Source organism: Rhinoraja longicauda, chromosome 5, assembly GCF_053455715.1.
Source record: "Rhinoraja longicauda isolate Sanriku21f chromosome 5, sRhiLon1.1, whole genome shotgun sequence".
Classification (NCBI taxonomy): domain Eukaryota; kingdom Metazoa; phylum Chordata; class Chondrichthyes; order Rajiformes; family Arhynchobatidae; genus Rhinoraja; species Rhinoraja longicauda.
Window position 1 is genome coordinate 48,742,031 of NC_135957.1, and position 25,486 is coordinate 48,767,516.

Consider the following 25,486-nt stretch of genomic DNA (forward strand, 5'->3'; position numbering starts at 1 on the left):
TCCCTCGTGTGTAGGATTTTGCTAGTGTATAGGGCCGACTTGGTGGGCCGAAGGGCCTGTTTCCGCGCTGTATCTCTAAACTAAACTAAGGAAGTGATATTCCGCTGATGCAGAATTTCTCAAAGGCGCAGTTCTCACCCAATGCTCAGAGAGATGAGGTGCGCACAGAAATGGAGACCTTACTTTTCAGGAGCATCACAGTCGACACTAAGGCAAGGTTTGGAGCATTCAAGTAGCAAATGACATCTTTGCCGCTACCTTGCAACCAGATAAATGGAACTGCAGATGCTGGTTTACAAAAAAAGACAGTCAGTGCTGGAATAACCGCAGGTTAGGCAGCATCTCTGGAGAACATAGATAGGTGACATTTCATGTGGGGGCACGTTTTCAGACCATTCTTCACTCTCGACCCGAAACATCACCTATCCATGTTCTCCAGAGATGCTGCCTGACCCACTGAATTACTCCAGCACTTTGTGTCACCCTTTGTGCTTAGATAAGTCTTATGCAGGACGTGTGTGAATCAAAGTTACATTATGTTCTTTACATTCAGATTTGCGAATTGCCTTTTGCATGCTCCTAATAAAACAATGTTATGCAAAATAATTTCTACCCCTAATGCCACACTTGTCAATGGGTCAACATTGTATAAGCAGCATATAAACTTGTCTCTCGTTATTTATGGTAGCTGTAACATTATCCTCTTCACTTTGGAAGAAAAAACAAACCCTTAAAAACATTTATTTTTAAAGTTATGGAAGGCAGGTTAAGGCAGATGGAATTCTTTACTGAAAATAAGCTAATTATACATACCATTCAGATAGCACTCTGCCACCCCACACATGTGTGAAACAAAATCAGAAAATGGTTTGCAACCTGCATTCCACTGCTGTGACTGTCCTTGAGAAACCTAACACATAGAGGAAGATGGAGGAAGCAATCTACATTGTTGCACCATTCCTCAACAGAATAACAGATCCAAAAACATTCTTGAAGTAAATGACCATTTTCTCATTTTTTCCTGCATCAGCCACTATAAATATTGTTATTTCTAGAACAAAAGCAATGACTGTGTGATGGTTCCCATGTGGCAAATTGGATCAAGCTGCAAATGAAATTCTACAGGAGTTGGGAATGGTTACTTCTCCTTCTACCCAGGTACACATCTGATGGTTACCATCACTGAATAGGACCCAAAGTGCAGCTCTGGAGAATATGGATTTTGGGGTTTCTCTATCAACTCCCCAACCCTCCTTCTTGCCTGTGTCCACCTATGACCTGCCACGTTTTGCATAGCCTCATTTTTCTCCCAGCTTTCTTTCTCCCCACCCCTTAACAATCAGTCTGAAGAAGGATCCCAGCCCAAAATGTGTTCCATGTTCTCCATGATGCTGCCTGACCTGCTGTGTTGCTCCAGTACCTTGTCTCCTTTTGTGTAAACCAGCATCTGCAGTTCCTTGTTTTTACTGTCACTGAATACGCCTGTTGAATGTGTCAGCATAATGTGCGCGAATACGACCAATTTCTTCCAAGACAAAAGAAAATACTGGGGTTCAAAAATTCTATCTGATAGTGTGTTTTTTAAGTGTAATGTGGTTTTACTGTGGTGTAAGATCATCCAAAAAATATGTCTGGTGCCTTGTATCTGTACATTGTGGACTGGTCGATTGTGATCATGTATTGGATTTCCTCAGACATTGCTCCTATCACAGAGACACAAGGAACTGTAGATGTTGGAATCATGAGCAAAACTCAAGGTGCCAGAGGAACTCGCTGTTTGGGTCCCGACCCAAAACGTCACCTTCCATTCCCTCTACAGACTGCAAAATGGGCCATGCACAGTAAAGCAAACGCAGACAGACAGAAAGCAGCAGCCCTATCCATACAATATATCAAATATCTCTGATGCACCGGAATTGCCCTCTCAGCAGCTGTTTTGATTGAATCCTGAAGTATATCACTTCATGCAATCACACCTTCACTTCTGTTCAATAGTTAATGGTACCTTTATTGTTACATGTACCGAGGTACAATTCTTGCAGTTCAGTAAAAGTATCACTATAGATAAGCACAGATTCAGCACAAGTACATAGACAGTATACAAGTGTTGTCGTTTTGCCGCCACTTCCAAGTCCCAGTTGAAGTCCTCAAATAGTGCATTCACATTATTCCCTGAAAGTCAGAAATGCTTCCACTGATAGATTAACAATATTTAATCTTGAAGCAGAAAAGATTCCTCTATTTAGCATTTTTCATCAATTTGAGTTTCATTTCATTATATTAACTAAGCAATTAACCCAAGTTTTAAAATGGTGAATAATTTTCATAGCAGATATCGAAACAGTCATTCAATGAAATGTGAGTATTGATTGTTCCCTTGAAAGTCTAACAAGTGGGATTTTATTCATGGATGTTTCCAATAGAACAGTCAAAACAGACTTTCCAAAGAGGTCAAGAAGCAACAAGCAGCAACTTTTTCTCTCATAAACCATTTCTGAATGGTGCAGAAGAGAATGTTAATGAGGCAGATTTGTTTCTTTGTGTGTTGGACATGTTCGACTGACTGGATAAAATACACAGAGGAAAAATAGGCATGCCCTGTAACTGGGCGGAAATCTTCCCCACCCCAACTTCATCCTCCTCCCCGATCTTGCCATTCAGGCGCTCAAGTGGATTAATAGAAACACCTATGAATATGCGGATTATACGCATGGATATGAATAAACAATCAATAATTATGTACATGAAACAAAATGTTGATAAATAGCTCCTGCTGGATGGTGGATAAAAGGAACACATGTTTAGTTCACAATTGGCACTTTATCTGTTTTCAGCCTGGAAAATGCAATTGGTCCCAGTCCTGCAGGCTCAGAGGGGATTGGAGGGACCATCTCATTGCTCTGATCGCTAACCACTGAGCTCTGGTTAAAAATCCAACTGTTAGAGATTTGGATGAATCTTAATTGTAATAATCTTCCTGGTCAATTAATTATCCTGTACACTCTGATCTCAAAATAGGCAACAAGGTTTAGGTGGGATGTTGGTGCCTACCGAAACATACTATGGGAGAATCAGAACTAACACCAAGAGGAAACCAGGGTGCTGGGTATATGGAATGGGCTGCCAGAGGAAGTAGTTAAGGCAAGTCCCATAACAATATTTAAAAGACACTTAGACAGGTACATGGATAGGAAATGTTTAGAGGGATTTGGGCCAAACACAGGCAAATGTGATTAGCTTAGATTGGGCATCTTGGTCAGCATAGCTGAGTTGGGATGAATGGCATGTTTCCATGTTGCATGACTCTATGACTAGAGATGAAAATACAATAAAAAAATTAGCTGGTATGTTGCATGGTGTTTTCAGTGTCAGCAGCTGTAGGAAAGCTGAGGCCAGGCGACAACTCTCAGACACCTCCTCATCCTTTGACCACAGACGAGCACCAGGCCTTAATCTCACACTTCGTTTCTGATTTCATCACTTCTGGCTGTCTGCCTTCCACAGCCTCCAACCTTATCGTTTTCCAGCCCCACACAGCCCGGTTTTACCTTCTCCCCAAAATCCATAAAATAAATGTTTATTATTATTATTATTATTATTATATAAACACAACTGCCCTGGCAGACTCGTTGTTTCTGCCTCCTCCTGTCCCACGGAAATGATTTCCACGTACCTCAACTGCATTCTATCGCCCCAGGTCCAATCTCTCCTGATCTATGTCCAAGATACCTCACATGCCCTTCGTCTCTTTAATGACTTCTGCTTTCCGCGCCCTCACTCCCTCATCTTTACTATGGTCATTCAGTCACTCTACACCTCCATCCCCCACCAGGAAGGCCTTAAAGCTCTCTGTTTCTTCCTCGACTGCAGAACCATCCAATTTCCCTCTACTAACACTCTACTCCATCTAGCGGAGCTGGTCCTCACCCTCAACAACTTCTCTTTTGACTCCTCCCACTTCCTCTAGGTTCAAGGCGTAGCTATGGGCACCCGCATGGGCCCCAGAAATGCCTGCCTCTTTGTAGGGTACGTTGAACAATCCCTGTTCCAGGCGTACACTGGCCCTTTTCCCGAACTCTATCTCTGTTACATTGATGACTGCCTCGGTGCTACCCCCTGCACCCATGCAGAACTCATGGACTTCATCAACTTCACCATCAATTTTCATCCTGCACTCAAATTTACTTGGACCATCTCTGACACCTCCCCTTTCGTGATCTCACAGTCTCCATCACAAGTAATAGACTATTGACTGATGTCTATACAAACCCACTGACTCCCACAACTATCTCGACTGCACCCTTTCTCACCCTGCTTCCTGCGAAAACTCTATCCCCTACTCCCAATTCTTCTGTCTACGCCGCATATGCGGCCAAGATGAGGTGTTCCATACCAGGACATCCGAGATGTCCTCATTCTTTAGGAAACGGGGATTTCCCTTTCCCATCATAGATGAGGCCCTCACTCGTGTCTCCTCGGTACCCCGCAGCTCCAGCCTTGTTCCCTCTCCCCCTAGTTGCAACTAGATGCTGTCTGACTTGCTAAGTATTTCTATCATTTTTTACAAGTAAAACTAGAAGATGTTCAGCAAAATAATAAAATGTTAGCAATACTGCAGATGCAACTGATAATTTAATATAAGCACTCCCCAACTTACGTAGAGGGTTATATTCCGTGAACCCTTATGTAAGTCAGACTTTACACAGGTGGGAATCGCCATCTCCATCCCCTGCCCAAAATTACTCACTGGATCGAAAGTAGGGCATCTTTTGTCAGAAGGTAGTTTATCTGTGGAACTTATTTCCACAAAGGGCTGTGGAGGCCAAGTCAGTGGATATTTTTAAGGTAGAGATAGACAAATTCTTGATTAGAACGGGAGTCAAGGGTTATGGGGAGAAGGCAGGAAAATGGGATTAGGAGGCAGAGATTATCCATGATTGAATAGCGGAGTAGACTCGATGGGCCGAATGGCCTAATTCTACTTCTATAACTTATGAACGTGAACTTCTGAAGGGTCTCCACCTAAAACATTGCCTATCCATGATCTTCAGAGACCCACTGAGGCCCACTGAGTCTGCCACTGAGAGTGTTAGCTGTCTCCGGGACACTTTCTGTGGCAGGCTGCCTTCTGGGTACGTTGTGCTGGGTTGGGCTCCGTCTTGCGATTGGGCCGCTTTCAGCAAAGAGCAGCCTTCTAGGTAAGCAGCATCACCACTGCCAGCTTGCTTCCGATGTAAACTTGAGTGCTCGTACAGTGTTTTGGAAATTATAAGCTGCCAGAATTGTTTACATAAGTGCTAGTTTAGTCAGTCGCCTATTGCGGAAGTTGGGGAACGTCCGTACATATATTTGTGCAGATCCTGAGCACGTTTAGGATAGAAATAGACAGTGCCTTTTTTGCACACAGAAAGATGCCAGTACACGTATCAATTAAACATTAAGCTCCATTTATCAATAACTTTTTTCCATCAATATCCCACCATCTTCTGCTTTGATTTTGTGACAAATCAACCTAATTTATTAAACTAATAACAATATAGAATACATTTTTTGCTTTCATATTTTTAAGTTTTTGAATTTTTTGAAAATACAAAACCATCCTCCACATGAAAAAAATACTGCATTAACCTGCTCAATCATATCCCTTAGATACGTCCAACTACAAATCTTCAAAGGAATAAAATACATGAACCTCAAAAATAACTGATGGGAAAGATTAATGCTTCTGCTTCCTATTTGGGAAATTGTTTGGGATCACAGACTTCAGATCTTTGCAGCAACATGCAGGTGAATTAGAAGCACCTGCAATCACTGCCACTGATGGGGTAATTGGTTCTATTGAGCAGTTGGGGTTGTTCACCCACACCAGTAAGGAGATATTAGAAGTACGATTTTAAGAAATGGAAAAAAACAGTCTGCTATTCCAATGAGAAAAGAGTCTACGAGTAAAATAATGCAGAGAATCTAAAATGCAAACAGAACATACTGAAATAGGAAGCAGAGCGGCACGGTGGCGCAGCGGTAGAGTTGCTGCCTTACAGCGAATGCAGTGCCGGAGACTCAGGTTCGATCCTGACTACGGGTGCTGTCTGTACGGAGTTTGTACGTTCTCCCCGTGACCTGCGTGGGTTTTCTCCGAGATCTTCGGTTTCCTCCCACACTCCAAAGACGTACAGGTTTGTAGGCTAATTGGCTGGGCAAATGTAAAAATTGTCCCTAATGGGTGTAGGATAGTGTGAGTGTGCGGGGGTTGCTGGGGGGCGTGGACCCGGTGGGCCGAAGGGCCTGTTTCTGCGCTGTATCTCTAAATCTAAAAAAAAAAATCTGAACATTGCTCATCAGACAACATCTTTGGAGACAGAAATAAAGTTCATGTTCCAGGTACAAAAACTGAAAGTGCTAGAAATAATCATGTCAGGCAGCATCTGTGGAATGAGAAACAGAATTAAAGTTCAGATCAAAGATGTTTCCTCAGAAAAGCTTACTGTCGGATTGAACCGCAGCTTGGTTTGGGAACAGCTCTGCTCAAGACCGCAAAAAATTGCAAAGAGTTGTGGCTATACCATATACCGCACCATTGATTCCACTTACATTTCACATTGCCTTGGAAAGGCAGCCTACATAATCAAACATGTGTCTCACATGGCCATTGCTTCTTCTCACGGCTCTTGTCATGCAAAAGAAGAAGCTTGAAAGCACACACTACCCAAAAGTCTGGCATCGCTTCTTCACATCCATTATCAGGCTTCAGAACAGTTCTTGCAAAACAAGTGTAATCTCCAATTCACCTCTACCCCATTGCAGACATTGGACTTTGTCGATGGAACTGATGTGCTACAAAGCTGAGAACTATATTCTACACTCTGTATCTTCCCCTTTGCTTCATCTATTCTACTTGAGTTTGACACGATTGCATTTAGGTACAGAAGTGCAAGTAAATTGCTGCTTCACTGGAAGAACTGTTTGGATCACTGGATGGGGAGAGGGAAAGAGATAAAAGTTCTGGTGTTGTGCTTCTTGTATTTGCATTGGAAAGTGCTGTGAGTGGAGTGATTGAGGTGGAAGTTAGGACCAAGGAATCTCGAAGGGAATGCAGAAAAGAAAAGGGTAGTGAGATGCATCTGGCAATTGAGTCTTTCTGAAGATAGAGGATAGCAAAGGATGATCTGTTGAATACAAGGACTGGACTTTATCTTGCACTAAATGTTATTACCATTAACCTGTATCTGTAATCTGTGAGCGGCTTGATTGTAATCATATATAATCCTTCTGCTGATAGACACAAAGTGCTGGAGTAACTCAGCGGGACAGGCAGCATCTCTGGAGAGAAGGAATGGGTAACGTTTCGGCTCGAGACCCTTTTTGCCGACTGAATAGCACGCAACAAAAAAGCTTTTCACTGTACCTCAGCACACATAAACTTAGTAAGCTAAACTGAACTAAACTAGCGGGTGGATTGTGAAGACATGGGGAAGTTTTAGAAGAGGTGACTGCAGAGGTGTGGGAAACAGATGATTTGCGATCAATATTTCAGGATTTCAGGAATATATACAGAATGGGGTTTTTAAACCAATATGTAGAGGAACCGATTAGAGAGCAGGCCATCCTTGACTAGGTATTGTGTAATGAGGAAGGATTAGTTAGTGGTTTTGTTGTACAAAGCCCACTGGGCAACAGTGACTATAATATGGTGGAATTCTAATTCAGAGACGAGGATCCAGAACCTGAATAAAGGAGACTTTGAAGGAATGAGATGGGAATTGGCTAGGATAGACTGGCAAAGTAAAGTTAAAGGAATGACAGTGGAGATGCAATGGTGAAGATTTAAAGACGGCATGGATGAACTACAGAAATTGTTCATCCCTGTCTGGCAAAAAAATAAAACTGGGAAGGTGGCTCAACCGTGACTGACGAGGAAAGTCAAGGATAGTGTTAAATTCAAGGAAGTGGCATATAAATTGGCCAGACGAAGCGGCAAACTAGAGGACTGGGACTGACATAAACAATCTCCCGGAAATACTAGGAGATCAAGGATCTAGTGGGAGGGAGGAACTGAAGGGAATCCACATTAGTCAGAAAAGGTAAACTGTTGGGACTGAAGGCAGATAAATCCCCAGGGCCTGATGGTCTGTATTCTACTCAAGAGAGTACTCAAGAGGTGGTCCTAGAAATCATGGATGCATTGGTGATCATTTTGCGATGTTCTCTCGACTCTGGATCAGTTCCTGTGGACTGGGTAGCCAATGTAACTCCACTTTTTAAGAAAGGAGGGAGAGAGAAAACAGAGAAAATGGGGAACGACCAGTTAGCCTTACATTGGGAGTGGGGAAGATGCTGGAGTCAATTAATATAGATGTTATAGCAGCACATTTGGAAAGCAGTCAAAGTCAAAGTCAGCATGGATTTATGAAGGGGAAATCATGCTTGACTAATCTGTTGGAATTTTAGAGGATGTACAAGTAGTCAAGTCAAGTCAAGTCAATTTATTTGTATAGCACATTTAAAAACAACCCACGTTGACCAAAGTGCTGCACATCTGACTAGGAAAAAAAAGAAACATACAGTGGCAGGCAGCCAAAAACAACGGCGCGGCCATCTTGAACAAAATGTTAATTCAAAATGTTAAGTAGAGTGGATAAAGGAGAGCCAGTGGATGTGGTGTATCTGGACTTTCAAAAAGCCTTTGGCAACGTCCCACACAAGAGATTAGTGTGCAAAATTAGAGCATATGGTATTGAGGGTAGGGTAGTGACATGGATAGAGAACTGGTTGGCAGACAGGAAGCAAAGAGTAGAAATTAACGGGTCCTTTTCAGACTGGCAGGCAGTGACTAGTGGGGTGCCGCAAGAGTCGGTGCTGGGACCCCAGTTGTTTACAATATATATTAATAATTTAGACAAAGGAATTAAATGTAACATCTCTAAGTTTGCAGATGACACAAAGCTTGGTGGCAGTGTGAGCTGTGAGGAGGATGCTATGAGGCTCCAGGGTGACTTGGATAGGTTGGGTGAATGGGCAGAAACATGGCAAATGTGGATTTTGAGTTTTGGAGCAAGGATGTCCTACTGCAGTTGGTGAGTGCCCTGGTGAGACTGCACCTGGAGTATTGTGTGCAATTTTGGTCTCCTAATTTGAGGAAGGACATTATTGCTATTGAGGGAGTGCAGCGTAAGTTCACCAGGTTAATTCCCGGGATTGCGGGACTGACGTATGATGAAAGAATGGGTCGACTGGGCTTGTATTCGTTGGAATTTAGAAGGCCGAGAGGGGATCTTATAGGAACATGTAAAATTCTTAGAGGATTGGACAGGGTAGATGCAGGAAAAATATTCCCGATGTTGGGGGAGTCCAGAACCAGGGGTCACAGTTTAAGAATAAGGGGTCGGCCATTTAGGACTGAAATGAGGAAAATCTTTTCCCAGAGAGTTGTGAATCTGTAGAATTCTCTGCCGCAGAAGGCAGTGGAGGTCAATTCCCTGGACGTTTTCAAGAGAGAGTTAGATTTAGCTCTTAGGGCTGAAACAAGGGATATGGAGAAAAAGCAGGAATGGGGTACTGATTTTGGATGATCAGCCATGATCATATTTAATGGCGGTGCTGGCTCGAAGGGCCGAATGGCCTACTCATGCACCTATTTTCTATGTTTTGAATATGCTAGAAGGGATGCAATGGTTCAGGAAGAAAGCTACTTCAGTGGCATCTGTGAGGAACATCTTGTCCATCCAGTGTCCACCCAACACGCAGCACCACCCACCTTCCCCATTCCTTACCAGAATCCACTGGAATTACAGTAAATTGCATACGTGTTACCGCTCCAACTTTCTTCCAATAATGCCCATATCTTCCAAAACAACATAACATTTTTTAAATGATTTAAAAATTGGAATCTACTTTGTCTGAAAATCGCCTCTCGTTCTCTCCCAAATGGTATGTTTATAAATAAGCATAAACATGTTAATTTGTTTCAAATATGAATTGAGATGGTTGGAGGCGTCAATTTACCCAACCTGGAGCACATTCAACAATTCTTTTCTTAGAGACGAGAAATTAACATGGAGGGTGGAATGGTGCGTCGCAGTAGAGCCGCTGCCTTACAGCGCCAGAGACCCAAGTTCGATCCTGACTACGAGTGCTTGGCTGTACGGAGTTTGTACATTCTCCCCGTGACCTGCGTGGGTTTTCTCAGAGATATTTGCTTTCCTCCCACACTCCAAAGACGTACAGGTATGTAGGTTAATTGGCTTGGTTATTAATGTAAAATTGTCCCGAGTGTGTGTAGGGTAGTGTTACGGGGATTGCTGGTCGGTTCAGACTCGATGGGCCGAAGGGCCTGTATCCGCACTGTATCTCTTAAAGTGAACTACTGGCATAAGATTAGCTCATTCAATTGAACGCAGATTCCTGTTACCCATACTGTAGCCAGATTTGATTTTATAAGACTCCTGTGATCATCAATGTGTCATTTAACTCTAATATGTGACAGCAGACTTTGAACATTTCAATGAAAATTCCAAGATTGTTTGTACTTTTGTCCATTTTATCTCCTTCAGCTAAATTGTGAATATCGCAGCAATAATGTTCTTTTACTCACCCAACAATTGTGAAAAGTCAACTTAAAAAGACATTGCATCACAAAATTGCAAACAGCATCCAAGATGTCCAGAGTGAGAAAGCTTCAATATCTAAATGCGCCTTAAAATTGTGTTGCCATAGCAGTCAGTGCTCTGCACAAATCTTACAAGTTGTTTAAACTATTGAAGAAGCTATTATTTCAAGAATCCAAACTTCACATCCTCTGAATCCAAATGTAAAGCTTGGTTGTAGTTGAAGTTATATGACAAGAGGAAAGCCTTTCCTACATGATCAAAGTCTAGCCTGCACGTTTGGGTTAGAATCAAATTGCTCAACTGCAGATTTTCAAAATATTATAATAATTGGACCTTGTTGAACCCATATTGCAAGCATTATGCGGAGGCTGCATAGCTCAACTCCATTGTCCTTCTCCCTAAGGAAAACTGAAAACTACACAGTCTAAAACTGGGCAAAGTCACTTTACAGATCCATACAAATTCAAACGAGAAGTCTAATATTATTGTTGGGGAAGAATAAATTACAGAAACTGGGTTACGATGCAATTGCAAACATTACGTCTACTCCATTTAAGTTATTGCAATCATTTTTCTGATCATTGCCAATAGAATATTATTCCCACACCCGCCCCTCCTCCCACCCACTTGATTTTTGTGGAAACAAGCACACTGGGAACACTTCCCAGTTTCGCAGCACTCTGTATTGTCACCAGTGATCTACATCCCATCCTCTGCTGGTGAGGTAGGTAGTCTGAAATTTAGCTTTGGTGGGAAGATGAGCTACCTTAATTGCTGCCACAACCTCCAGCTACTTACCAACATTGTTTGGATAAGACAAAATACAAGGCCACATTCAAGCTTCCTGCTTTAGGCATGCACTCATTCTGGGCCAAAACCAAAGTTGAGACAAAATTGCATCTTAGCTGAATTTGAAAGTACATTTGACTGGAACACTCAAGGAATGACTCCCTAATCCCCAACCCCAGCACCTCCAGCCCTTTCAAGAATGAATTGCGGTTATAATTCATTTATTCAATGAAGATTCAGACAGTATTCATTGCGTTCTATGGTTGATTCAAGTTGTAGAATTCTGCAGGAAGTAATGAGGATGGTAACATAGAAATATTGAACCAGTTGGGCTCCAACTTACCTTGGTCATCTGTCCTGTTTCATACCTCTAGTTTTCCTCTCCCACGACTCTCAGTCTGAAGAAGGGTCTCAACCCAAAACATCACCCATTCCTTTCTCCAGAGATGCTGCCTGACCCGCTGAGTTATTGCAGCATTTTGTGTCTATCTTCAGAGTAAACCACCAACCTCCCAACATTTGATTTAACATCAAAATTCATAATATGGCCCGTAATGCAACATTTCAGCAAAAAAAAGTATGCACGCCAAATGTGCGTACGCGTTGCGCCTCATTCACGTGTGAAAAACGACTATTATTTCCAACAGTCTGTAGTTCTTAGACTACATGGACAATGTCAGGCCTATCATAAGTACATTCTACTATTATAGAAAGGTTATTGAACAGAAATACTTTTTACAACAAAGAAAATTTTGTTTTGTTTTGTTTTTTCTATTTTGCTTTTTCCTTACACATCCCAATTCTCTTGGTATTGAATAAAAGAACAATGATCATAAAATTATGACTAAGTTATGAAGAAAGAGTTTAATTTTAAAAACTGCACATACCTAATTTATTTGAAGACATACTTGCTCCAGTGGTCTTCAACAGCAAATCACAACGGTCCATGTCCCCCCCAACTCTACTCCCCCCAACCCTACTCCCCCCAACCACCCCCCCTCCCCCCTACTCCCCCCACCCCCCCCACCCCCCCTACTCCCCCCACCCCCCCTACTCTCCCCCAACCCCACTCCCCCCACCCCAGTCCCCCCCACGCCTCCCTACTCCCCCACCCCTCCCCAATCCCTCCCACCACTCCCCCCCTACTCCACCCCACCCCTCCCCTCCACCCCTCTCCCCCAAATCCATTCCCCCACCCCTCCTCCCCTCCTCCCCTCCCACCCCCACTCTCCTCCTCCCTTCCCCCTCCTCCCTTCCCCCTCCTCCCTTCCCCCTCCCTTCCTCCACTCCCCCGACCCCCACTCCCTCCTCCCACTCCACTGCCCCCCTCCCCCGCACCCTAACCCCCTCCCCCCCATCCCCTCTCAACATCAACGGGCCTCACGCTCTGCAGCAAGGTGAGGTGAGGCGAGGCCAGCGGCGAGGCTGGGCCAGTGGCGAGGCCGGGCCAGTGGCGAGGCGAGGCGAGTACAGCGGCAAGGTGAGACCAGCGGTGAGGCGAGACCATCGGCGAGGTGAGGTGAGTACAGCGGCGAGGCGAGGCGAGTACAGCGGCGAGGCGAAACCAGCGGCGAGCGAGACCAGCGGCGAGGCGAGACCATTGGCGAGGCGAGACCAGCGGTGAGGCGAGGCGAGTACAGCGGCAAGGCCGAGCCAGCGGCAAGGCGAGTACAGCGGCGAGGCGAGGCGAGTACAGCGGCGAGGCGAGACCATCGGTGAGGTGAGGCGAGACCAGCGGCGAGGCGAGACCAGCGGCGAGGTGAGGCGAGACCAGCGGCGAGGCGAGGCCGGGCTAGCGGTGAGGCGAGGCCGGGCCAGCGGCGAGGCGAGTACAGCGGCGAGGCCGGGCCAGCGGCGAGGTGAGGCGAGGCTAGCGGCAAGGCGTGTGTTTTGCGGAAAAATGTGAGGCGAAATCGAAATGGTGGAAATGAAATAAGAAAGCGGAAACTTTCCGCCAAATTCGGAAGGGTTGGGAGGTCTGAAACCAGTATCTGCATTCCCTTCCTACACATAGATATTTATGTTCTCTTCAGTACATTTTCACAGGGTGGCTGGGCTCAGAATAAATGAATTAGCAAGCATCCTGCAAGAGTGTTCAGGGAACATTCTTCTACCCGAACTTCAGCAAATGAGAATATTTAAGATTAAGGAAGGGCAACCTTATTAGCGTCTCTCACTTGCTGTAGCCTTAACTGCTGCAAACTCAAAGCAGGACAAAGACTGCATGATCAGAACCTGGAAAGGGGAATATAATGATGAATGTGCATGTCATTGATTCCTTTTAGACTGAAGCTGAGGACCTTCAAAACCACTGTTGTTCAGTGTTGCACAAGGGAGGTCACTTGGGTTCAGAGGGCATTGACTGCATTTCTTTCTCTGTTGCCGGAAATGACCAACTAGAACTGCAGGCTTCAGCTCAAGGCAGGGTTCTACTGACTTTGCACACGTCATTCCACAAACATTGCATGTCAACTATACCCTTTTCAAAACTGAAATGAATTCCACTACCCCGATGTACAGCTGATTTGTTACCGCAGACATTAAATCATGTTGGTCAATGGCTGATAATCTGGCAGCAATCAAGATGCTTTCATTATTCAGCAGTCCGCTGTAACAATTATACAAGGCCCTCAAGTGCTACAAATGAAAAGCACTGACTGCATGACTGATATTTCTGGTTTGTGAATCCCACATACACAGTACATCTATACACTAAAACTCTCATTTGTTTGTTTGTTTGTTCCTGAACTACAGCCAAAACGGTACACAATAGCGCGACAATTTTAGGCCCACCTTACTCACCGTCATCCCTTTGGTGCTAATGAAAGAAGTTTCATTGAAATCGGTTATATTTTTAAAGCTATTCACATTTTAAAGGTTAAATCTATCTTCTAGAGAGGAAGGGGAAGGGGGGAGAGGGGGAGGGGGAGAGGGGGAGGGGGGAGAGGGGGAGGGGGGGAGAGGGGGAGGGGGGGAGAGGGGGGAGGGGGAGGGGGAGAGGGGGAAGGGGTGAGGGGGTGGGGGGGAGGGGGTGGGGGGGAGGGGGAGAGGGGGGAGGGGGGGAGGGGGGAGAGGGGTAGGGGGGAGAGGGAGAGGGGAGAGGGGGGAGGGGGGGGAGAGGGGGGTAGAGGGAGGGGGATAGAGGGGAGGGGGAGAAGAGGGGAGGGGGAGGAGAGGGGGAAGGGGAGGAGAGGGGGAAGGGGAGGAGAGGGGGAGGGGGAGGAGAGGGGGAGGGGGAGGAGAGGAGGAGGGGGAGGAGAGGGGGAGGAGAGGGGGAGGGGGAGGAGAGGGGAGGGGGAGGGCTTAGGGGAGGGGAAGGGGGCCTTTAAATTTCCCTACGGGGATGAATAAAGTTTATCGTATCATATTATCATGTCGTATTGTAAATGTGATTCAAGTAATCAATGGCAGGCAGAAAAAACACTTGAAAGAATCAGCACCATTCTGAAGGTGCTGTCCAATAATCCATATTAGTTGTGGTGGCCTCCTCTATGCTTTGGACTTGGTTACCAGCCGTATAACAAGGATGGGGGCAGGTACGTAGGGGTGGGGGATCAGTAGAGGTAAAAGATGAGGGAGGGAAAGAGGAAGAGAACAACAAGGAGGGAAAACAACCTGAACAGCTTATTTTTGTCTGTGCAAATTAAATACCATGGCTGTAGTGTTTGGTTGCTGACAGCCGACTCTCAGTGATCTTAGAAAGAATATCAAAATGTTTAAGTTGCGAAAGCCTATCTGGGCACTGAAATACATCAACAAACAGCAAGAGTCTGGGTCGGGTATCTGACAGACAATAGTAAAGGCTCACTAGTAAAGGCCAACTGCTGTTGTAGGGCTGAGATAGGGCACAAAAGGTACCTCTGCAATCCTTGTAAAGTGCTGGAGGTCAGATCTTTGATCTAACCTGCTGCCCCTTCAAATATGGGTACAGAAATGACGGCAGCAAACTGACTTGCACAGATGTAAACTGACATTGGACAGCTGCTTGCACTGCAAAGGAAGCTGCAACATTTTTGTCATAAGTCACATTGTTATGGAGACACAAGGAATTGCAGATGCTGGAATCTTGAACAAAACACAAAGTGCTGGAAGAACTCAGCAGGTCAGTCAGCATCTGTGGAGAGAATGTAAAGGCGGTATTTCAACTGACTAGTCTGAAGAAGAGTCCCAACCTGAAACGTCAGCTGTCCGTTCCCTTCACAAATGCTGCCTGACCCACTGAGTTTGTCCAGCACTTTATGATTTGGTCCCATGGTTGGGATCACAGGTATGCTGAGTTGTTCGAGGCCCACTTCATACTGCTTGACATTGATTGAAGTCGCTGGTCCATGCCCAACTCAAACTCATTAGTACGAGATAATGCAGTGCCAAGCAGAGATGTTACTGTTACTGTTGAGTAGATTAGTGTTATTTAATATAACAGTTCTTTTCGCTTAATTTGGTTTTTCTGTATTTATCTTTACTGAAGTAGTTGTATTGATTCTCATATGCTCATACGCAAACGCTTTCTCAGTAATAGCCTGCCTTTGCTACTTTGCGACAGAAGGAAAAGCATAAACTTTTTGACATTTTCCAGCCTGAAAATAACCACAAGTCTCTGAATTTCCCATTGCTGCGCAAAGGAGAAAATACTGTTTCCACTGAGACAAACGATGATTTGCACTGGTCCCGAGATTAGTCATTTTGTCCTGCTGTAGTTTCACGTGCTGTGAAGCATGAAAACGTAAGAAAAACAAAAAAGGCAAGTAGATCCCATGTGTACAGGATGTGAATGAAAATTTCTTGAAACCACAATTATGGTTTGAAATTTATCTGTTATAATTGTTATTTGTTCTTCCTTAGTCTTAAAACATATCATTGTACAAATCCAAAGCCACAACCTCCCGAAAAAGAGTCTTAGCCACCAGAAGTGGTTTTTTTAAAGCTTCAGATGGGAAATCCAGTCCAATTCTAAATATGGCAATGTTTGAAATAGATAATGAAAGCATAAAAGAAAGTAATTAAAATGATATAGTCAAGATTGCAAAATCATGCAGAAGTATTGGACTGAGTTGGATGGAATTTTATTCTTAATTTTGTTTCTACCAAGCTACAGAAAGTGAGTCCCCAAAAGATCTATTGATACTGATTGACATTGTTTATTGATTTTTTTGTAGCCTTGGACATAAGAACCATTTCTTTAAATTACACACTACAGCAGACTGCTTATATGATCTCTTCATGTCATAAGTGAGAGAAGCAGAATTAAGCCATTCAGCCCATCAAGTCAACTCTGCCATTCAAACATGGCTGATCTATATTTCCCCCCTAACTCCATTCTACTGCCTTCTCCCCATAACACCTAACATCCATACTAATCAATAATCTATTTTTCTCTGCTTTAAAAATATCCATTGACTTAGCCTCCAAGGCCTTCTGTGGCAAAGAATTCGACCTGGGACACATTCACATGTGGCAATCTGAATAATGGTGGAATTGCACCTGGGGCACATTCACAAGGGACAATCTGAATAATGGTGGAATTCGACTTCGGGGAACACTCGCATGGGGCAATCTGAATAATAGTGGAACTGAATCAACCAAACCTGCAGCAACACCTTCCATCAAAGCTGGTTGATTTCAATTATTGGAGGAGAGCAACAAGGAAATTACATGCGTGCTTTCATTCTTTTTACAATGGATGGTGAATCGCTGGAATTCTCCACACTGGAGAGTTGTGGAAACCAATTCGCTGGAGGGTCTGCAAAGAGAACATTGATACATTATTGAAAGATTGGGGAATTGAGGGATATGTGGAACTGGCACAGGAGAGTAGTTGAGGCCTGGATTCATTGTAGTGAATGCGGGGCGAATTGAGGGGCCAAGTTGATACAGCTTCCTGCTCCTATTTTCTTGTGTTCCTGTGTCCTCAAACCGCATATAGTAGAAACAAATTCTCAATCATCTCCAGTCTGACCAGGTATATATACAGCCAAAAAATGACTTGCCAACACTCAAAAATTATATCACAGAACTTCAAAGTCAGCAGTCCTAACACAAGCAAAAATGGTTTAAATCTAAAAAGCAAAGATGATCTCGAACTGCAATGGAAAAGTGAGACTTTGGCATGCAGAATCTGGGCTTTGGAAATTGAGGCATTGAATATAAAATCAGGAAACTTATAATTAACATCTTTGCAACCATGGTTCAGTCTCGGGCGGAGCACTGTGTTTAATTTTGGGCAGTACAATTTCAGAGGGATGTAAAACCCTTTAGACAGACAGAATAGATAAAATAATTAGACTGATTTCAGGCATGATGGGCCTCAGCTACACTAATCAAGTTGGGCTACTTCACTAAGATTATAAAAGGCTGGTGGGGGGGGGGAGATTCATTATGATTACATTTGATGAGCGTTTGAAGGCACTGGGGCTCTACTCGTTGGAGTTTAGAAGGATGAGGGAGACCTCATCGAAACTTACTGAATAGTGAAAGGCTTGGATAGAGTGGATGTGGAGAGGATGCTTCCGCTAGCCTCAGAATTAAAGGACATTCCTTTAGGAAGATGAGGAGGAATTTCTTTAGTAAGAGGGTGGTGGATCTGTGGAATTCTTTGCCACAGAAGGCTGTGGAGGCCAAGTTAATGGATATTCTTAAGGCGAAGATAGATTCATTCTTGATTAGTATGGGTGTCAGGGGTTATGGGTAGAAGGCAGGAGAATGGGGTTAGGAGGGATAGATCAGCGATGATTGAATGGCAGAGTGAACCTGATGGGCCAATAGGCCTAATTCTGCTCCTATCACTTATAACCTTATGAATAAATGTTTAAGATCATAAAGGATCCAGACAGGTGAACCAAGAGAATAGTCTTTGGTACACTAGTTTCTGCTGTGGAGCCAGTCTATGATTACAGTAAAAATCTAAAACTGAGATACATTTCAACATTTTTTCTGTGAAATCACTGCTCAGATTTATTTACTTACTGACAACATAGAAATTGCCATGAACTTTATCATAATGCATCATTTAAATAAAATGAAACTATATTTTAAAATCTTATATTTTAAATGAGTAACTTTGTAATGTTTGATTAACATAACTAAGTAGGTTTATTATAAAAATTATACCTTTTAAATCAATGCGAGTCCATTTCGTGTGATTAACCCTAATGCTAACTCACTAAAGCAGATTTAAGAAATCTACAAAACCTTTTTTTCCATTAGGCTATGGTTAGCTATTTTGCAAATTTAACAAACATAAGCTTTCAAATAAATCAATGCCCTTGAACAAATTGTTTCAGCTGTTTTTCTGATCCTTTCTCACTGGTCTGCTAATCAGTCCAATAGTTGTCCTGGGGGTGGGACCTGATTTGTGGTCAGTCAGATTCCAGCATGTTTTTAAAGCCAGCACAAAAGATGCCAGGAAACTGAAGTGCACTGAACATACTTACATATCCAAGGACTCTGTACATTAACGAGTACAAACCTTGTGTTACACTTCTGATTATTGTGAGATGATGTTCACTATTCTTTGCACATGCTGTTAAAATACAGCCTCTGACAAGAATAGGTGATAGTTACAAGGGCATAATCATAAAATGAGACTTTTTTAAAATCAGTCAATATTTCTTGTTCTTGTACCAAACTAGTACAAACTCTATTTATTTTCTTTTTCCCTGTGCTGTTCATGCATTCTGAACTGATTGCTTTTATTTTAAATCTTTATCTAATCAAATCCTTTATTAAATAACTGCAGAAGAACAGCAAACATGCAGTTTTGGCCAATGATTGAGTTACTTAAACTCTCAGGAAGGAATTGGGACAACCAACTTAGGTTACATGAGGAAATGTGCTAATTTGTACAATGAAGTGCCAAAAGCAGCTGAAGGAAAATAAGCAACAATAATCATCTACTGGATCTACTGAAAGATGCAATCCATAATTTGTATTGTAAAGTACATTTGCCTCCAGAGAAATTAGAAGTCACATATTAATCTACTGTACAATCACAGTCACAAAGAAAAAAAAATCCTCATTACTTTGTAAAACATTTTATAAAAAATTGTAATAGTTACACAGCTGCATTCAGTCCAGATGGAACTTCACTATCACACTAAATGCCTTGCCTAAATATTTAGAAATGGTTGACAATGTTAGGTAATATTAAATAGTGTACCTTTATATCTTGGCTGGTGAAAACTTCCACATCGACCAGACAGGCAAGCAGAGTCGAAAACTCACAGTCCATGTTAAGGGCTGGCATCCTCCCATTCACCAAAGCTGCCTTCCTATGCAAAGTGCACTTTACAAACTAACTGGGCAAGCTTTGTCAGAATTAAACTGTAAAAGTCTACTACTGGGAGCTTTGCAGCTAAAGCCAACGTGCTGCTGCCTCTCAGCCAGTAAGTGGCTGACTCTGTCTACTGCAGCAGTAGGAGGACTGAACAGCACGAAACACCCTCTCGGTAATGACATCATCACCAGACTGACATCAGCCAGATCGTTTTTTTTAGACCTTTATCCTGAGGCTGTTCAGTGAGGCAAACTGAGCATGATGATGAATTTGGCCTATCCATCAATACAGTGTTGCGTGCAATTGTTCAGGCCCTGACTCACACCTACAGTAAAGCGCCACTCAAATGCTTGCACACACAAATGTTAAATATTCCACAGGAATATTCTCCATTACAATAATAAATGTATGACTTTTAATTTAACATATCATTCCATGATATTTTTAGCACCAGATTACTTGTTCACCTTAAACAAAAATATGTAATTCTCAATAGCTGATTTCCAACTGGAATGTTTCCTCTTAAATCACAACCATGAAAAGAGCAAAATATTCTCAGTTGCTGTTTCTTTCACTTCAGTGAATGGAAGCTCCACTTAATTTTCTTATTTCCCCCCCCCCCCAAGAAAAAAATTAATACATTTATAAATATGCAGGCTGCAGACATTCTGACATGTTCTTTGACAGTGTTTTTTTAACAAAGGAACTAAAAGTCTGAGGCTGTTTTGCTGAGAAGGAACACTTAATTTAGAAAGGTTTTTGTTTGTTCAGGCACAGTTCTAACAATACATCAGGAGCAAACATTAGCTTCCAGGCTAAACAGACTTTGTGTTCCAGAAATGGATCAATGCTTAGTGCAAGAGAGTCTGCTCCTAAAAGTCCCACATGATAGGTTGCTCCAGAGGATCAAGGCACAATCATGTTGGTGAACTGGATCCAAAATTGGCTGGGTAATAGGGGGCAGAGGCTACTGGTGAATGGGTATATTTCTGACTGGAAGATTGAAACAAGTGGATCGGTGCTGGGCCTTGATTATTTGTAATATATATAAATGACCGATGAGAATGTAAGGGGTCTGATTAGTAAGGGGGGGAGGGGAAGGGGAAGGAGGGGAGGGGAAGGGGAAGGGGGGGAGAGGAGTGTCAGATGGAATTTAATCCAGGCAAATGTGAGGTAATGTAGTTTGGAAGGTCAACTTCTTTGAGGACATATTCAGTAAATGGCAGGGACGTTGGAGGTGTTGATGTACATAGGGAGCTTGAGTTGTGGGTTCATACCTGCCTGAAAGTGATGACACATGTTCATAGGGTTGTAATAAAAGCAGTTGGTATACTTGCCTTGATTGCCGTGGCATTGAGTACATGAATTGGGACTTTATGTGATGTTGCAGAAGTACCAAACGTTGGTTAGGCCACACTTAAGAGCATTGTTTACAGTCACCACACCACAGGTAGGATGGGGTAGCAATAGATAGTACAGAAGAGATTCACCAGGGTATTGCCTGGAATGGAGGGCTGCAGTTATAAGGAGAGATTGGATAGACTGGGTTTATTCACATTGAAATGCAGGAGGTTGGGGGGGTGGGGGTTGTGACCTTGTAGAGATTCACAAATTATGGGGGACAAAGATAAGATAAAGTTAGAACATTTCCCCAAGGCAGATGAGTCTAGATCTAGAGGAGGGCACATGTTTGAGGTGTGAGGAGAGAAACCTAAAGGAGATCTGAAGGGTACATTTTTCACATAGATGGAGGTGAATATTTTGAATGAACTACAAAAGGAGGTAGTGGAGGTAGCCATTAATTACAATACAATATTGAAAAGGCATTTGGACATAATTAAAACGGAAAAGAGTGGAGGAATACAGGCCTAGTGTGGACAAATTAGATTAGCAAATGAGCGTTACGGTCGGTATGGATCAGGTGAACTGCAAGGGTCCAATTCTGTGTGATGTGTTTCTATGACTCTATAGACAGTCTGAAAATAAACAACCCAAACAGCTTTTAATCTTTTTTTGCAAACTTCCTGCCTCCCGTTTTCCCTAATAAATTTCACATAATGACAACTCATGAATTAACCTTAAATGAAATGCACCTCAATGAGAAAAGGGCATCATTTAATAGTTCTTGCAGAACACCTTTTTTAAAAATCTATTCAAGGGGTGAGGGATTCACAGGCTGATGTATGCAAGAGAGAGTTAGATACAGCTCTTAGGGCTAATGGAGGGGATCTTATAGAAACATATAAGATTATTAGAGGATTGGACAGGGTAGATGTAGGAAAAAATTTCCCGATGTTGGGGGAGACCAGAACCAGGGGTCAGAGTTTAAGAATAAGGGGTAGGCCATTTAGGACTGAGATGAGGAAAATTTATTTCACCCAGAGAGTTGTGAATCTGTGGAATTCTCTGCTACAGAAGGTAGTGGAGGCCAATTTACTGGAAGTTTTTCAAGGGGGAGTTAGATTTAGCTCGTAGGGCTAAGGAAATCAAGGAATATGGGGAGAAAGCTGGAATGGGGTACTAATTTTGGATGATCAGCCATGATCATATTGAATGGCGGTGCTGGCTTGAAGGGCCAAATGGCCTACTCCTGCACCTATTTTCTATTTTTCTATGAGCCACCATTTAATTTTCCATTCCTAACTGCCTCTGAGACAGCGATGGTGAGCTACCTTCTTGAACTGGCACGGTCCTTGAGGTGTGGTGTATCCACAAGTTGCAGGATTTTGACCGAGCGACAACGAAGTAACAGCGAAACATTTCTGAGTCAGGATGATGTGTGGCTTGGAGGGCCACGTTTCCATGTTTTTGCTGCCTTTGGCCTTCTAGCTGATAGAGTTTGTGGATTTGGGAAGTGCTATAAAGAGTTTGGTGAATTCTGTAGATGGTACAAACTGCTGCAACTGTGCATGAGTAGTGAAGTAAGTGAGTGAGTGGTTGTGGATGGGGTGCCTAACAAGTGGCCTGCTAAGTCCTGGGTGTTGATTTTCTTAGGGTGTTGAAGCTGCACTCATCCAAACAATGCACTCATCCAAACTATGACTCAAAGTGGAGATTATTCCTTCACACCCGTGACATGAGCCTGTGGGCAGCAGATAATCTTTGGGGAGTTAGGAGGTGTGATAACTGCTGCAGAGTTCCCAGGATGTTGATGGTAGGGTATTCAGTGATGATAATACCATTGAATGTCAGGACGTGACTGTTGGATATTTTCTTGATGGATATTGTCCTTGTCTGGCACCTGTGTGGCCCAATATCACTTGCCATCTATCAGTCCAGGCCTGGATAGTCCAGGTCACTGCATTTGGATGTGGACCAACTGCTACATTGTCTGAGGTGTTGAGAATGGTGCTGAACATTGTGGAATCATCAACAAATATCCCCACTTCTGACCTTATGAATGAAGGAAGGTCATTGATGAAACAGCTGAAGATGGTTGGACCTCAGACACTACACTGAGGAACTCATACAGAGACATCATAGAGACATACAGCATGGAAACATGCTCTTTGACCCAACTTTCCCACACCAACTAACATTTCCCATCTACATTAGTCCCATCAGCCTGCGTTTGGTCCATACCCCTCTAAACCTGTCCGATCCATGTAACTGTCGAAATGTTTCTTAAACATTGCAGTCCTATGGCTGTGATGATTGTCCTCCAACCACCACGATCACCTTCCTTTGCTCGGTATGTTTCAATCAGCAGATTGTTTTCCCCCTGATTCCCATGGACTCCAGTTTAGCCAGTGCCTCTTGATGCCATACTTAATCAAAAGCTCCTTTGATGTCAAGGGCAGTTACTCTCACTTCACCTCTGGAGTTCAGCTCATTTTTCGATGTTCAGACCAAGGCAGCAGTGAGGTTGGCAGCTGAGCGACTTCAGCATTATATAAGTGAAAGATTCACTTTCCAGCAAGGCTTTGGCACTCGATCATGATGCCTGATGTAAATCATTCTGCATGAGTGTACAATTTCACTTTAATCTTTGGTGATTCAACTTATGTGCCATGATGCAATCTGACAGCTATGACGCCAGCAAGAAAGAAGCATAAACATTTTGTGGATTAAGACTCAACACATCAGTGGCCTCTCAACCAGGTGAGACGTGCCCTGAGACTTGGCTCTGTGTTGACAGGCTTAGCGCATCCATTGAAGTTAAATTAGTGCAGCAGCAACAGTGACAAGAACATTTATGATTACACAGCCATCAACACAAAGATTCGCATCATTGTGTTCAGCGATTCAGTTATTCAGTAAATGACCTGGTTTTAGTTGCAAGTTTATCATTTGCTGTCTGATGCTTAACCACAAAAGTTGTAATTCTGCCAAATATTCTGTCTCACAAATTCTTCCTCTGAATAGAAAACAACTCACCCTGTCCAAATATTGAGCTCTCTCAAGAATGTGAAATGCAGGGAATATTGCCAACTAATTTGTAGTGATGGGTATGACAATTGATTGTGAAGAAAATAATATGATAATCTGCTTGAAACATAGTGTGTAAATGTTGGTCAAAACATCAAAGAACAAAAACATCACCTGAGAGGTCTCAATTTGAAGTATCGTTTGAAACACATGCAGTTTCAAACAATCCCCTCCTGATATCTTAATTGGGAATAGTTGTGAAATTGTAACTGTAAGCATGATGGGACACTTGGATAAGTAAGTTAAGGGCTAAAGAATTGTATAGCTAATATGTAAACCATGATCTTTCTGTTAAATGTAGCAGGATTCTTTGGGTTTTGTTATTACCTGAACAGATGCTGCAGAATTTAAAATGTAAATACCTCTTTGTTAAAATAAACTTCCTGTGCAGCAACTGTTAATGCAATATGTTATGAAAACAAAGTCAAGCCAGGGCAAAGCAGTGTGGCCATTCTCTCGTTTCCCTCTCCCCTGACTCAGTCTGAAGAAGGGTCTCGACCCGAAACATCGCCTATTCCTTTTCTCTAGAGATGCTGCCTGACCCGCTGAGTTACTCTGGCTCTTTGTAGCTATCTTCATTGTGGTCATTAAGTTAGCCAAGGCAAAGGGATACAAGCAAAACATCACAAATTCAAAGGTCTGCAGGAAGAATGAGATAGGAACGGAGTGTAAATGATGTGCAAGGAAGTTAATAGCAAATAATGGCCAACCTACTACAAGTTGCTGACTTTAGTGGAGGTAAAAGGTCTCACATGGAACAAATTCTCCTTCAAATCCACTCACTCTCTCCAGATTAAAGATGTAACTATTGGAACCCCATCGGGCTAAAGCTACGCCTGTCTTTTCATGGAATATGTGAAATTGTTTTGTTTCAGTCCGTCTCAGGTCCCCTTCCTCACCTTCCGCACTGATCCATATCTTGAAAATCTCTTCACACTTTATTCCAATTTCAACTCTCTGAGATGTTTTACTTCTTCCTAGTTCTCCTCTTCCCAAGCACATCACAGTTAATCAAGTTCACACATCCCACACATTTGCTGCACCTCTATTCACAACCCCCCCTCTCACCCTGGACACAAGAAGCAGAGAGTTCTACCACTGGTTTTCACCTTCCATCCCATCAATGGTTCAATCTCTGCAATTTCTGCCATCTTCAATGACTTTGCAGCAGGCATACCTTCCCCTTTACTCTCCTTTCAGTATTTCAAAGGAACCATTCCTTTGCAATTCACAGCTCTGTTGTATCCACCAATCACTCACCTTCTCATTCCACTTTCCCAGACAACCATAGGAACTGTAACGTTGGTCCCACACCTACCAGACGAAGCAGAGATTTCTTTCCACTTTTTCCAATCTCGTGCCCTGCATTCACTGTCCACCATAATACTGA

General features: G+C 43.1%; 1 protein-coding gene across 3 annotated transcripts in view; it reads right to left on the minus strand.

The window, feature by feature from the left end:
* The window catches only part of rcan2 (regulator of calcineurin 2), a 237,565-nt gene that overhangs the window by 97,571 nt on the left and 114,508 nt on the right, over window positions 1-25,486 (minus strand). The window contains exon 1 of one of the 3 annotated variants that reach the window (XM_078399504.1): window positions 19,552-19,780. The exons of the other annotated variants lie outside the window; for them this stretch is intronic. Within the exon in view, the coding sequence (XP_078255630.1) occupies window positions 19,552-19,638 (87 nt within the window). The 5' untranslated portion in view covers window positions 19,639-19,780. Of the gene's footprint in view, window positions 1-19,551; window positions 19,781-25,486 lie in introns of those variants that run through there. 3 annotated transcript variants of the gene reach the window in all.